Source organism: Prunus avium, chromosome 6 (genome assembly GCF_965620075.1).
Source record: "Prunus avium chromosome 6, drPruAviu1.hap1.1, whole genome shotgun sequence".
Taxonomy (NCBI): Eukaryota; Viridiplantae; Streptophyta; class Magnoliopsida; order Rosales; family Rosaceae; genus Prunus; species Prunus avium.
This window is the reverse complement of record NC_142289.1, coordinates 35096833-35112770: the sequence shown is the minus strand read 5'-3', so window position 1 is coordinate 35112770 and position 15938 is coordinate 35096833. Positions and strand designations below refer to the sequence as shown.

Sequence of the window (15938 nt, the reverse complement as noted above, 5' to 3'; positions counted from 1 at the left end):
GTGGCTGAATGCGTGGAGCACCACAAACTTTTCCTTCAAGAAAATTGAAACTGGTGGAAGGCTGTACCTATACATGTTTGTTTGTTGACTGCCTATTTCTTCTTTCCTTATTTTATGATCATACAGGTTGTTTTGGGGAAATTGAATAATACAGATGCGTTGTTTTCTTCATAAGTGTCTCCTCTTTTTACTCATCTTGTCTTTGGGGTATCTGGTCAGCCAAAACTTCGCCTAGTTCCATGCCCCAGCCTCACTTTAACTGCACGAGTAAAGGGGGGCATCACTGGCCTAAGTTTTATATTTTCTATGTCCTTTTTATGAAAAAATGCCAATGGGGTTTAAGGAAAAGGACATTGACTTGCAAGCAAGAGGTTTAAGGTTCGAACTTCCATGGCATCTTAGTTGTATGTGTGTGAGAAATCCTCATTCCCTTTAGTTTAGACTATCACTTGTACTAAAAAATAAAAAATATAGAATTTGAAGTATATGTTCACACCATTATTTTAGTATATTTGACACGTGTCCTATTTGTATAGGCTAAGTGGGTAGGCATCTCTCTGTCTTGACTTTTGCCTTTCTTTATACAGTTGACTAATCCAGGCCGTCTGTATATGAACATGGAGCAAAGCATATTCTATTGGCTTACATGCTTTTAGTATATTTGTCACATGTCTTATTTGTGTGCTGATTGCACATAATTGGGCTAAGACTTGGGTTAATTCTTTTTATTTTGGTAGATAGACTGTAGACATAGACAACTGGTTTTATTTGTCGTTTTCATATAGTTGACTAACTCATGCCTCCAATCCTCTGCTTATGTTTCAAAACTATGTAAGTTATCTCTCAAACAAAAACCCTATACTCGGGCAACGAGGGTTGGTTGAGTTGGTAAGGAGCATTCTCTTCGCTAGTAAGGCCTCGATTCGAGTCAGCTATCAACAATCCCTCTTGGTGATAATTTGTAAAAACCCTAAAAAAGGTTGAGGCCCTTTTTGTAAGTCCTTAAAGAGGCCTTGATATGTCATGGCCTTGGAATGAGATAGCCTCCCCTGCTCCTAAACATTTTTTTATCATAAAAAAATAAGAAAAAAACTTATACCCGAAATGCTTAACCATACGTTAAACAAATGCGAGGCCACTTAAGCCATAAGCATAGCAGAAAATATAAGCAGATAATCCTTGAGAGATGAAGTACAAGACAGCAAATCAGTTATATCGTCTTTTTCTTCCTTATAAAACTATATGGAAAGCCAATGGATAACAGAAAGTACAACTGACTGTAAATCTATACCATACTGCTAAAGTTCAATTGTTAGAGCTAAGGGGAAAACTGTAACTATCCTCAAGAATTCTAGTAATGAGAAGGGGAAAACTGTAATGTTTCTGACCAGGGCATAACATTGTGAAAAAAAAAAAGGGTTTTTATTTCAGCAGATTGAAGAGCCTCCTCCGCCACTTGAGCTTTGATTTCTGCCAAAACTTTGACATGGACTTTAGTCTCTTTCTCGCGACATAGACGGACCGCTCTTTCAAGATTGTATGATGCGGGAAGGTCATGAAGTTGATCTAAACCAAACCTCCACTCATCTTTTCTGAAAGTTGAGCAGTTTGACTGAAAAGGCAAAGACACCAAAGAAAAGGATGCAAAAGCCAACAAGCACAGCTGCTGAAACTCCAATCATCCCAGGACCATAGCCAAGACTGACTTCCAAATACTCCTTCACAGTGCCCTGAAATGTACCTTCCATCTTGGTCTCCACATCACCAAGTTGCGAGGTGATAATACCTCGAAGTGTCCATGCAACCGGGCAGACGTAGTAAAACCAAATCCACCATCCTGGGATATGCTGAAATGAATTTTGTAGAAAAACCAAAGGCTGGTTAACAAGTGGGAAAAAGAAAAAATAGGTTTTCTTTTTTTAAACAAAGGTATGAAATCAGACAACTTACTGGCTTTGGGACGAGAAACCCGGAGAGGAGGTTCCACAAAGAGTAGAAAGCAGAAGAAATGACAGCGGCCAAGTGTTGAGAAGGTGTAAGACCAACAGCCGCCATACCATAGAAGGTAAAGTAGGTGAATGTGAGGAACAAGAACACAATATAGAGCAAAAATTTTCCTGCAACAGAGAACCAAACCGAAAATGTAATTTGAATTTTGAGTTGAAGTTTTCACTATTCCTTATCTTTTCTTTTTCCTCTTCTCACCATTTTATAGATGAGAAACAGTATTGTAGGTAAGTCAGTCCCGCCAATGGCCCTGGGATGATTGGAGTTTCTGCAGCTGTACTTGTTGGCTTTTACATCCTTTTCTTTGGTGTCTTTGCCCTTGTTGCTCAACTTTCAGAAAAGATGAGTGGATGGTTGGGTTATATCAACTTCAAAACCTTCCACTCCAGATTGTATGATGCGGGAAGGTCATGAAATGATATAAACCAACCGTCCAGTCATCTTTTCAGAAAGTTGAGCAATTTGTCTGAGAAGGCAAAGACACCAAAGAGAAGGATGCAAAAGCCAACCAGCATAGCTGCTGAAACTCCAATCCCTAGGCCATAGCCAATACTGACTTCCAAATACTCGTTTAACGAATCCTCAAGTGTACAAGGTGTACAAGAATTGTCTACAAACTATTGCTGCAAAATATATTTTTAAGAGTCTTTTTTTTAGAGAATAATGGAGAAGCAATGGAGGGAAAACTTGCTGGAATTGGATATGAAAATCTGCAGACGCTCCTACTCTATTTATAGAGATTCCTGTTCTCATAGATTAAAATTATCTTGTTGTAAGCAAAAACGTGTGAGCTAAACCAACCACTTACATAGAAAACCTAATCAAACCAAACTAAAAAGGAAAGATGATTACACCTTAGCTTAACCTATATTCATAGTGTTGCCATGAATAGAAATAGGAGGCATTGGCTTAGGCTATATTGGTATGAACCGGGAAAACATCCCTTTCTTGGTGAACTCTTTAAAACCTAAACACCGTATGATTTATCCTACATTAACCAGTTCATGGAGCTGGAACACATGAGAAGAGAGAGAAAAATATTACTGTAATATCCTAGGATTTGTTCTTCCAAGATTTTCTTTAAGTAAATTCTATGAACAGTGCATAGGCATTGATTGTATTCTGTGCAATAATTTTGGGGCAGTTGAAGCAATATGAAAAGGAAAAATGGATGCTCAGCAAGCAACCTATAAAATCTACTTGCTTCTTAAATTCTGGCCAGAGATATTATGTATAAGGTAAACCTATATCTAGCTTTAAAATGGTACTCTTCACACCCTAGTTCAAAGATAGAACAGAACAGAACATTAATGATATTATCACAGTTAAGGAAGAAATCAATTTGAAATAACACAAAGTGTATCAAAAGGAAACATTAGAAATCTTACGAAGTGTCCTTTCGAAGTTAACCATGAAGTAAGTGATTACGCCATATATTATTGTCTGTACAGCAATGTATGGGATCTCTACAAGGCCCTGCATGTCGAGAAGGCAAAGAAGTTATTTATATCACCTGTTCTTTCCTAAAATGTGCTTTGCTAATGTTTCCAGTATAATGACACTTACCTGGGCTGATGCATAAGCTATTGGAGAATACATTCCGGCTGCTTTCTCTCGATAGAACACTGTCCTCTCAATTGAAACAATTGGTTGCACTGAAGAAGCATTATTGACCCCAAGAAACAAGCAAGCAGAATAAAGAGCTCCCATAACCATCATTACTGCTTGAGCTGAGTCCCTATGGAATATTTATAGATTCAATTGTTCATAACTTTGTTAAGAAAATTGCAATAAGGGGGGAAAAATTGTTGACCTCATGCTCAAGTGGGAAGATGCATATACCATTGTCATATATGTGACATGTAAAGTTAAAAATCTAGGAATTCTTATTTCTTTGACTTTTGTCAAATCATGAATACTATAATAGGCTCATCATCTGGTGTTCCTCAACTTCAACACTCATTTATTTTTATAAAGATTGCTACTACCAAATACTTCCCAAGGAAGGGATCCATACCGAAGAATTTGGCTCCCCAAAATGTTAACAATGCTCTTAAGATCTAGGATCTATCCTTGAATGACATTCATCATTCCCAGCTAATTATTCTATCAAGTCTGCTTTGATGTAGAAACTTCAAAACTATGAGATATACCAAACATCCAACTCAACAGGCCAGTGAATACTATGCGATTACAGTAAAGTGAGCTCACAGTCAAACAAATTTCAAAACTTACTATAACAGATATGATATGTACCTTTTTTTACCAATGTCCCAAAATGCCGAACCAAATATTAATGCACTGATTGTCGTAAAGATTAACCTCATCGCATTATATTGTGGACTTCTCCAATATACAAGATTTTGTTTCCATAAGCAAATCCAAAACTGAGACAGCGTGTTTTGAGAATACTTGGAAGCAAACTTTAATGGTTCTGAGTCAGCTGGGGGAGTACTAAATTGCTTGATGGACTCTTCCACTTCCCTGAAGCAAGGAGGTCAAGACATTTATTAAACACTACTATTAAACACTACCATTAAAGTTATTAACAATAATGAATAAAGAACTAGACAGAACCAGCAGAGGTCTTGGTCACACTACAAGCACAACATGAAACTAAAGTACCTGTATTGCTCTGAATTTCTGTAAATGTTAGCGAAGTCATCACCAATTCTCTCTTCACAAGCAGGTGTAGTAACCTCAAGCATCCACGTAGCTGGATTGTACCCGCTGGGAATTGGAGTTATTCCACTAAGTCCCTGCACACACAAAAGAATCATGAGGGAAAACTTGTCTTACGCAGACAATACACTAGATTATTCCACTTTGACACAATATCGAGTGGACCAATTAAATTGAGGATTAAGTAATACACATAGGTTTTTACAATGTTACCTGAAAATAGTTTATCATTGTCTGTGAGTGCAAACCAAGCTTTCCTCCATATATAACTTGCCCCCCTCGTTTCATAAGAAGAAGCTGTACATAAAATCATTTTCAGAATTATAAGAAGATAGTGCATCATAGTTGGTTTTCATAGGTGCTTTCTTTCTGCTGTAAGACAAGGATCTAACTAACCGCATCAAATGCCTCAAATATATCAATACTTGGCTGATGTATAGTGCAGACCAATGTTCTTCCTGTATCAACAGTATTACGAACAGTCCGCATCACAATGGCTGCTGCCCTTGCATCAAGTCCAGATGTAGGTTCATCCATAAAGATAATTGAAGGATTTGCAACAAGCTCCACAGCAATTGTTAAGCGTTTTCTTTGCTCTGTTGATAAGCCAGAACTGCCTGGCAAACCAACCAAAGCGTGCCTTAGAGTATTAAGCTCTACTAATCTCATTACTTCTTCAACAAATTCCTGCAATGAAAAGTAGTAAAATTATGCCCAAAACAAATTGGAGAATTTGGGAAAAACAAAACAGATATAAACATCTAAAGTCGTATGCAGAAACTCACATGTCTTTTCTCTTTGCTGACTTCCTTTGGAAGTCGAAGAGCAGAAGAAAACCATAGAGATTCCTCAACTGTAACTTGAGGAGAATGTATGTCATTTTGCTCAACATATCCTGATATCCTGGCAAAAGTGCTTTGCTCTTTTGGGTAACCAGATATCTTTATATCTCCTTCTATGTATCCACCAGTTTTCCTACCAGCAAGGACGTCCATCAAAGTGGTTTTGCCAGCTCCACTCGACCCAACTAAAGCAGTAAGAACACCTGGTGAGAATACTCCGCTCACACTTGACAAGAGTTGCAACCTATCTTCCGGTATACCTTGCGACTTCATTTCCTAAAAATCTCACAAAGATGTCAGTTTGCATTCATATATATATATATATATATGTAACTGAAGGAAATCAAAAGCACTAAGGCAACAGACCTTTGGCATGTCAACAAAGTAATTGACATTATGGAAAGTCATTGTTAATGGCTGAAATGGTAAGATCATTCCCTTTTTTGGGCTGTTATCTCCAGCTGATGTTGGATCTGATTCTTTGTTACCGTCCACTGCATAATCATATTGATTTATTAAGGATATTTCTGCGGTATTTTAATTAATACAAGCCAACTGGAGCCTCTAAATATATAGTAGATCACTTATGCAAATTTTGGTGAGTACTGACCATCTGCAGGAGGACTCCCTTCTGTGTCGTCAACGAGAATCACTGTCTGGGCTTTCCTAAGTGCTGTGAAGAAGAACAACACTCAGCGATGAAATACAAATAAATATGAAGAGAGAAAGAAACTAATTACTTGAAATGTATTAAATGGACACATAAACACAACTTTTTTTCAAACTTACGATTTAGGTAGAGCAAGGCCAAAGTCACAAGGCTATTGAAAAGCACTGCATAAAGCAATAAAACAGCAACTCCAATCCAATACCAATAATCACCACTTGGTAAGCTGTGTGATTGGAGAACATTGTGCCCAATAGTGTTATCACCAATAGCAGATTTCTGCAGAGTAACAGTTTCCAGAACCAGTAGAATTAATGCATATGGTCCCGAACAAAATAAGGTACTAATGGATATTTTTATTATTTGGTGAATTATTTGTTAATCTATCTACAAGTCTGAAGAGCATACCTTCATCCACCTTGTAGCAGAAAATTCATTGACGGAAATAGCACGTTGCCCATAAGATAGTGGTGATACCCAAAAGCCCCAAACCCACCATGGCTTAATGCTTGCTGAAGAAGAAAATAAACAAGCAAATTACCAAACCTAACCTTTTAGTTTAAATTATACTTCTAACAAGTTAAATCAGTAATAATAACTAATGTCCTACTCATAAAAAAGATTTAATACCTTTCGGAATAATGAATCCACCCAACAAAAATATAATTAGTAGTGCAGCTGATCCGAATGTATTGGCAATGACCATATCCCTTGTAATAGCCGCCATCATCCGAAAGAGACCCAAAGCCATTTGGTGCACTGAGAATAGTAAAAGCATGAAACGGAAAAACCTGAACATTGACAGAAAATAATGAGTATAGGAATAATTGTTAGAACATCTTCGAGCATATAAGTGAACTGAGGATACCTCCCAGCAGCTGGAGCAAAACCAACAGTGTAGTATACGACACAAGACCATACAATAGCTTCAATAACAGAGTATGGAACACGCAGAAGCCAACTAACTATAGACCATGCCCATGCAGGATGAAAGAAATTGTCCCTTTGCTTGTAAAAGACTGGAAGTCGCGATATCATAAGAGACAGCTCAGAAAATCCATTAAACATCATGTGCACCAACCCAAAAAACAAGCAAGACAGATAAAGTTCGCCGTTTCCCTCATCTGTCGGGTGTAGTCTTGTTCGCAGAAACATTGTGCAAGTGACAAATCCAACAAATGCAACCTTTAACAGATACGAGATATAGAAAACTATGTTAAGAACAATTTATAATGGAAATGAAAATATGAAATTGCAAATAACACTTTATATATGCCTTTTAGAGAGAGTTATATATCAAGTCAAGTCCCTATTGGAACAAAACATCTTAAATTCCACCAAATATATGACTTAGCATGTAGACAAGCAATGATATTTCTGATCAATAATTTGTAGACAAGAAAAAAGGACAGAAGTGACAGAGTAAAGCATACCTGGCATGTCCTAAATATGTAAAGAAACCTATGCCTGCTGATCAATAATATTTCTCGTGAAAAGCATGCTTTACAAAGCTCCCATCTTGTGACTGCATATTTTGATTTTGACAAAGCTGCAGGATGACTGCTAGACTTATCAAATGGATCAGAAAGCTCAGACTCCACACTCCTTCCAAATTTGGAATTTTTAAAGGCTTCAGCAATTTGTGGAACAGAAAGGTACACGTATGGTTTTGATTTATCAGCCCAGTACTGAGATTGATCCTTTCTAGAAGTCACCTGGAAACAAAAAAAGTTATATCAATGCAAGCAGTTAAAAAAAATGAATCATCAAAGTGTTGTTACAGGTACATATACCTCTTGAAGAAAATCTGCAACTCCCTTGCGTGGGGGTAGACGAAAGCCTAATGACTCAAAGAATTCCAATACTTGGGCTTGAGGGCCCTGATAAACCACATGCCCTTCTGATAACAGCACCAGATCATCAAACAGTTCAAATGTCTCAGGTGCAGGCTGAAGAAGAGCCATTAGTATAGTAGCATCCATTAGATGAACAAAATTCCGAAGGCATTTTACAATTTGGAATGTAGTAGAACTATCAAGTCCAGTAGAAATTTCATCCATAAATAGGGCCTTTCTTGGGCCAACAGCCATTTCTCCTGCAAACACATAGCAGAGTTTTTATAATTGGTGAAGGGATGTTACATAGGCAACCCAAATCAGTCCACAGTTTCTATAATTGCAATTAAAACATGTGAACAAAACTCAAGAAAGCCTCAAGCATTTATTGGTTCTTATGAAGGAAAAAATAAGAGCTTTTTGATCTTGGATTTAATTAGTTAGCAATTCTCCAGGAAAGTAGTCCAATAAAATAAAATCTATCCAGCCGAAGAACACTCTAGAGTTTCGGAATTTGCAACATAACTAAGCATAACACCAGATGACAATGACATGACATGCACTCAAATGGATTAATATCTTTACAAAACATTAGCATGCAGTTGAATGAGTACTTTCATATTCATGATATATATATATATATATATATATATAGAGAGAGAGAGAGAGAGAGAGAGAGAGAGAGACCTGTGGTAACTCTTTTCTTTTGTCCACCTGATACGCCTCTTAGCATGTCGTTTCCAACAATTGTCTCTGAACATACATCAAGACCAAGCACTTTCAAAACATAATCTGTTGAAACACTGTGCTTTTTACCGCCGACAGATGATGCCTGTATGTTCAAATTCATTACAAGAACAAATCAGAAAAATAAAGAAAACCTTGGGTATGCAAGCTAAAACATTTACAAAATCCAAGATTGACTTTTTTTTCTTTTTTTCTGGGGTACAATAACAACCTTCATATATGCATCAATTTCTGGATCCGGCCTTATGTCCCTTTCCTTCTCTACCCGTTCCAAATCTTTCATGTATGCTACAAGCAAAAACAATAGAGCAAAACAGGGGAAGAATACAGTTAGCTCTCAAATACTTTTCGTACTTGATTACAATACTTTAAAACTATTGCTAAATTTAAAAATATCCACATAATACATGCAATGTTACGAAATTCAAATTAATGTGAACGAACCTCCAAAACCTTCGCTTGCACCTTGACATCTAGCTGCAAAGTCCAAGGTTTCTCTTACAGTCAGCTCTGCAATGTGATTATCTGTTTGGCTGATGTAAGCAGAAGTTCTTTGAACGCAAAACTCGTTCATCTTGTGGCCATTGTAGGTAATGCTACCAGTTTTCTGAAAAGAAAAAAAAATGCCAAAACGTTAAGAAGGTGTGCGTTCTTAGAAACATACTGGGTTAACAAGCGCAAAGGGTAAGTATTAACATCTTATTTGTTTGTTCAACTTAAGGTTGTAAAATTTCATTACGATCAATCAACACATATATTCTCAATCTCGGATATAACACAAACAACACCAAAATCTTTTCAAAATTTAGCTGATAATTCTTTGAAACATATAAGATTATTGTGTGTATCTGAGCAAACGTGGACAACACATATTGGGTGAAGTGTGAGTACGTGTGGCCGTTGGGCCCAACACGTGAAGGCCGTTGGGCTTTCACACGTGGGCTAACATGCTCTGATACTACCATGAAGGAAATTGAGGTTCCACCCCAAAACCAATTGGCAATGGGGAGAGTAGCTCAACTCCTTATAAGCTCCTCAAAACCAATTGGCAATGGGAGGGAGTAGCTCAACTCCTTATAAGCTTTTTCTAGGTTTCTCAACTTTCTAATGTGGGACTTTTTACCTTCACATTCTCACACGCTCCCACACGTGTGGCGAATTTTCAAGCCTATTACGTGGACTACATATATTGAGTGACGTGAAACACGTGTGGCTGTTGGACTTTCACACATGGGCTAACCCGCTCTGATACCATGAAGAAAGTTAAGGTTCCACCCCAAAACCAATTGGCAATGAGGGGAGTAGCCCAACTCCTTATAAACCCAAGCTAGGTCCCTTAACTTTTCAATGTGGGACAAATACTCTCAACAGGTGCTCCCCTCTTTGTTAAGTACTCAAATCCAAAAGATTTTGTTTATGAAATATGACATAATATTAAAATTACATTTTCTCAAAAATTAATAATATCATGTACTCTTATTTAAGAGAATGCTCTTTGTCAACCACATTGTCAATTATTTCCTTATTTACATAACATTAGTGACAACTGTAATAAACAATCAATTAAGAAAACTAAAATAAAATAAAATTTTCACATCTACTTCCCCAACAATAACTACCTTGCATGCATAGCATGTACAGTTTCTACAATCAATATTTAATTGTAATTTGTTATATTTTTAGTTTTAATATTTCTATGTGATCACATTATTAAAGCAACTTCAGACATTGATGACGAACCCTTCTTCCGAGTAATTATGTATTTAATTTTAATTAGAAACAACTGAGTAGTAAAATGATATGTCATAGATGAAAAATGCGAGTTTACAGAAACTTCTCTACGTAATCAAACAAGATATGATGCAAAATTGCAAAGCAAACTAAAAAGGAAATATGATTCCACACTCGTGATAACTTGTGATATTCACCGAAAAATGAAGGGAAAAAAAATCACCAACTACTGACCTTTAAGTTGGGGTCAAGTTTCCCTGCAAGAGCCAAAAGCATAGTGGATTTTCCAGAACCTGGAGGCCCTAATAGCAGTGTCATCCTAGAAAAGGAAAAAAAGAAGATGTATTAAATAAAGTGAACCTGTATGCTGATTTATGGTTATATCACAACAACACGTGAAAGTAATGAATTTCTGTCACACGGCACCAACCGAACTAGGCATATACACATGTAGCTAGTGTAAAAAGTAATTTAAACTTACATTTGCATCCATAATAGGTAATTTTATCTATCAATAATAAATACGAATGGGATTTCGTTACCCTTTCTTCTTGGGTTTAACCTTCAAGTAAATAATCAGTATGTTTAATACAAAATTAACTTCCAAATTAATTCAGACCTTCCTGGTTTGATAACCCCGCTAACGTCATTCAAAATGGTTAAAGAGTGTCTCTTGGGTCGAAAGATCCTCAAACCAGTCAAAACATTCTGCATCCAAATACATAGCAATGTAAATACTTTGCAATGCAAAAATAGGATAAATCAAACCTTTTTAGCGAAGAAAAGATTAAGGAAATTAATTAATTAATTACACACCTCTAACAAATTACGAGTAAAATTAATTAGAGTAGGCAAAGCTCTTGATCCAGTTTGAACATTTGCCACGACTTTCAGGTTCTCAAACCGCACTTCAACCTTTGGGACTTCCAATCCGACTCTTTAAATTAAGATAACAAAGAAGAAGAAGAAAAAGTAAACAAAATTAGTAACCACATCAAGAAAGATGCCGCAAAAAAAAATATGTATGATGCATATATGAAGAAAAAAAAAATTATGTATGATATATGCATATGAGTAAGAAATGTTATCAATAATTTTAATATCGAGTGCTAACACAACTTCTAATTTTATTGGAGAAATGTTTTAAAATTAACGGGTTTAGGGTTTAGGGTTAATCGTTTTATTAGTCTCTGAACTTAGACTTAATTTGCATTTGAGTCCCTCAATTTCCAAAATGGTTCCTATGGTCCGTCAACTTTAGTTTCGTTAGGACAAATGGTTCTACCGTCATTTTGTTAACTTTTCTGTTAAATAAAGGGGCAAATGGTATTTTTGTATCAAAATTGATTAAAATATGAATAAAAAATTATAAAATTAAAATTAAACTCTCTCACTCCCCTTCTATCCCAATTTCTACTCCCCCAAATGTGATTTTTCTTTTTTTTTTGGGTTAATTTTTTATTTGATTTTCTTTTATTGTTATTTTAAAGATATGATTTTTTATTCGTTTTTTTTGTTTTAACATAAAAATACCATTTTGCCCCTGCACTTAATAGAAAAGGTTAACAAAATTTACGGCATGACCATTTGTCCTAACGAAAGTGAAGTTAAAGGACAACGGGAACCATTTTGGAAATTAAGAGACTCAAATGCAAATTGGGTCTCAATTCAGTGACTAATAAGAGCATCTGCAATGATGCTCTCTATTTCTTAACTAAAATTTAGCTAAAAATATAATAAAGCTATTTTAGGAGCTCTCTAAAAAAATTCAACTCCAACCATACTCCATAATTTGGAGAGTCATAAATGTTATAACTCTTTTTTGATTGGTCCTTCTCTATTTTAAAAAAAAAAAAAAAAGTTAACATTAAATAAAGGTTTGAAATACTCATTAAATAAGGCAGCATTAAATTATAGGGAGCCACTAGGAGTACTTTCTCTCTCCTCAGATTTAGGAGCTCCTAGAGGACTCCCTATTTTAGGAGATGGATAGGGAGCATTGTTGGAGTTGCATTTTTACAATTCCTCTCTTGTCTAAGGAGGTGGTTTAAGGAGCCCATTGCGGATGCTCTAAAACGATTAACCCAAAATTAACACAACTCCAAACTTGTGTTAATTAAATAGCATGTAATATGGGCCCCACTAACAACCACTTATTAATTACAAATCCCAATCACTTAATTATAGTCCAATAAATTCCAAACACTTTACATGCATGCAAGGCCCGGTCATGACAGAATTGCAAATAAAAATTTGCATTGTATATATATATATATATATATATATATATATATTGATAAAAATCACATGCATGCAACAACATCAACAAAATTCATCACTTGCATAAATATCTTTTCTGCGATCTAAAATTAGTAAAAAATAATAATTATTATGTTTTCTAAAAATTAATTAAGCTAATAAAGAGATCAAAGAACAAACATCAAATGCGCAGAGAGATCGAGAGCGAGAGAGAGAAAATGGGCGTACGTACCTATCAAGGCGTTCTTTAATGGCGGAGAGCAAAAGAAAGTTATCCTGATCGGTGGTGGCCAAAGCTTTCTTGACGACGAGCTCGCGATTCGTCCTATCGAGCTTCCGCACGTCGACCGTCTCCGTCTTAGCGCCGCCCTGCCTATCGGAGCCCTTCTTCCTCAGCAGCGCCATGTTCGATCGCTTCTGCGACGGCAATCTCGCGATCGCCGCCCACATCAGCTCGTCCTCATCCTCCGCCACCGACTCGGCGTTCGACGGCCGAGCGAATGACTCGCTCCCCGCCTCTATCTCGAAGTACTCGCTGCCGTTCGATGCGGCCGCCATTGCCACACCTCCGATGCGTACCAACCGTTCTCTCTCTCTCTCTCTCTCCCTCACTCGCTCTTTCTCTCTCTTTCTCTTTCTCTCTCTTCTCTGTAAACGAACTTTTGATTTTTGTGTGAGTTTGCTTTGGTGGAGTTAAGCGGAAGGGAATGCTAACAGACTCTCAGAAAAGAGAGGAGCTGGTGGCATATAGTGGCACAAATATGAGCTGTGGGGGCTTTATGGTCATTTTCACTCTAATTTTTGGGCTTTTAGCCCCGCGAATTTTGAAGACTGTGTATTTCCGGTTTTGCCCTCTTCATTTTGGTATTTTTTCGGCTTTTGTTCTAGAAAAAGTATGAGTTGGTTGCAAAATTTCTTAGGTATGATGGGTCTTTATTCTTCAAATTTTTTTTGGGTTCTTAAGACAAAGGCCATACAACTATTATATTCTCTTCTAAAACATTCAAGAAAAACCCAAATTTAAAATTTTCGCCATATCAGATAATATATATCCTGAAATTATATACAAGAAACTCATGTTAATTACAATTAAAAAATTTGTTCTAGAAACTCATGTTAATTACAATTAGAAACATATCCTAATTTCTAGCATATTAATAAATTCCACTTCTTTTTTGGCTGTTCATTCCTCTAATATTGTACCTACAAATTTGTTAACTTAATAAGGTGGAATGAAATCATTTTCCTCAATTTTAGGAATTACGTTTCCACCAATCCAAATCTTAATTAATTCAAATTATCCTTCTAAAGCCTTTCCATGTGTACAGGTGACATTTACTTTACACACAAATTTACTCAACTTTAAAGGGCAACAATTTACCTATCTTGTATATATCCCATACCAGATAAGTAAGTTTTGATTAAAAGAAGAAAAACGTGACTTTAAAATTTGATTAAAAAGAGAAAAAACTTACCCAAGCAAATCCCTAAATTTAAACCACCATTTGAACTTAATGGAATGGACATTCATGGCAATTAAGTTGCAGTGAATATGTTCAAATACATATTCAGCACAATAAATGGAGATACCAAAAATATGCCAAGACAACTCAAACTTTACTACTTCTTTTTTTCTTTCCGGTTTGAGAGAATTTGTTTTGCAGAAAGAATTGGTGTTTGGTGGGATAATTTCTGGAAATAAGAATATGAAACCAATGAAAATAATGAATTGGACACTTGATAATTTCTATAAATAAGAATATTTAACCAATCAAACAAGTTTTGATTTTGTTAATTACAAGCCTATACAATTCATGTTTACCAAGATTTGCACAAGAAAGAAAGTTTTTCAAATTGTGGGTAAATGCAGGAAGCCTAAATGCAGAGGCTCGGAATCCATTTTTCAAATTATACTACATCTAGTAATTTCAAATGTATGCAAATGTAACCAAAGTGGTTGGTGTGAGTGGTTCAGCACTCTCATTCCTTAAGAGAGGTCAGGGGTTCGATCTTTGCTCTCGTATGGAGTCACCACTTTGGCCAGCACTTTACCCCTTACGGGCCGACCCGGTGTAAGCGGGGATTACTTTGGGTTGTGGTTAAGGCTTAAAGGTGCCACCCATAGTTGGGGTCCATCCAGGACCACCTCGTGGTTTAGACTAAAAAAAAATATATGCAAATGTAGTTTTTTTTTTTTTTTTTTTTAGAAAGAGAATTCATTCATAAAACCAAAGACGTACAAAGAGCGACATGATACAGTGGCCTCGTTAAAACCTTCCTAGGACAAACCCCAAGGGAGGAAAAAGTACCACACATGTCATGGACTAACAAGAGAGTCTAATTCAAGTCACTTTGGACCGTTACAATAAAAGAACAAATCAAAAACAAAAACTAACACAAAGACCTCCGACGAGAACCGCAACTAGAGACCAACACAATAGACCCACATAAGAGGACCGCAAAAACCCCAAATAGTAAACCCACATAAGAGGACCGCAGAACATCCCATCTATCAAAAAAAGCCTTCTACAAGCAAAATCATCGTCCTTTAACACCCACACAAACTGCAAGGCATACCATAGCAGAAACCAGGAGAGAACATGGAGGAGGAACACAGAAACAACAGTAAAAGGATCCATGAGAAGCACTACACTTCAACTAAGAACCTGATAAAGAAACCTCCTATGACCAAGCATAGTTCTTTGGTCGGCGCAAAGTAGGGAATAGCACCACAGCCCAACAATTACCACCAGCGTCGTTGCTGCCACCGCCATGAACACATAGACAAAACATCAGCCATCATGTATCACAACTCTCCCGAGGAGAGACACAATCTAGTGTCACTACTGTTGCTGCCGTCGAGACAAAGACAACACCAGTCATCTAAAATACTGCAAAAACAACCAAACAAAACAAACAGATCTAGACTATCTGGAGAGGGGAAGGGAAGGAGAAGAAGGGATAAGAGAAAGGGCAAAGATGGGAGAAAAGAAAGGGGAGATGAGAAGAGGAAGGGGAAGATGGGCGAAGGGGAGGAGGGGCAGTGGCCACCTCCCCCCTTACCCCCCCTCCTTAGCTTCCTTGTGGTTGATTGTCGGCAAGAAGAAAGGGGACTATGGTGTGACTAGGGTTTTTTGCCAATTATTCGACTACCATGTGTTTTTGCAA

At 36.8% G+C, this 15938-nt stretch overlaps 1 protein-coding gene across 1 annotated transcript; it reads right to left on the bottom strand.

The window, feature by feature from the left end:
- Positions 1-1215: 1215 nt before the first annotated feature.
- Positions 1216-13503, bottom strand: ABCG31 (pleiotropic drug resistance 3). Its single transcript, XM_021960626.2, has 24 exons — positions 13003-13503; positions 11328-11448; positions 11131-11219; positions 10746-10830; positions 9225-9387; positions 8992-9068; positions 8721-8865; positions 7992-8293; positions 7632-7913; positions 7067-7383; positions 6829-6989; positions 6607-6710; positions 6321-6477; positions 6142-6204; positions 5898-6025; positions 5475-5807; positions 5086-5376; positions 4903-4986; positions 4633-4766; positions 4264-4491; positions 3574-3745; positions 3396-3483; positions 1951-2117; positions 1216-1847 (listed from the first exon to the last, which is right to left on the bottom strand). Exons 1-24 carry the CDS (start codon positions 13326-13328, stop codon positions 1584-1586), a joined length of 4281 nt encoding a protein of 1426 aa, XP_021816318.1. The 5' UTR covers positions 13329-13503; the 3' UTR covers positions 1216-1583.
- Between the last annotated feature and the right edge of the window lie 2435 nt (positions 13504-15938).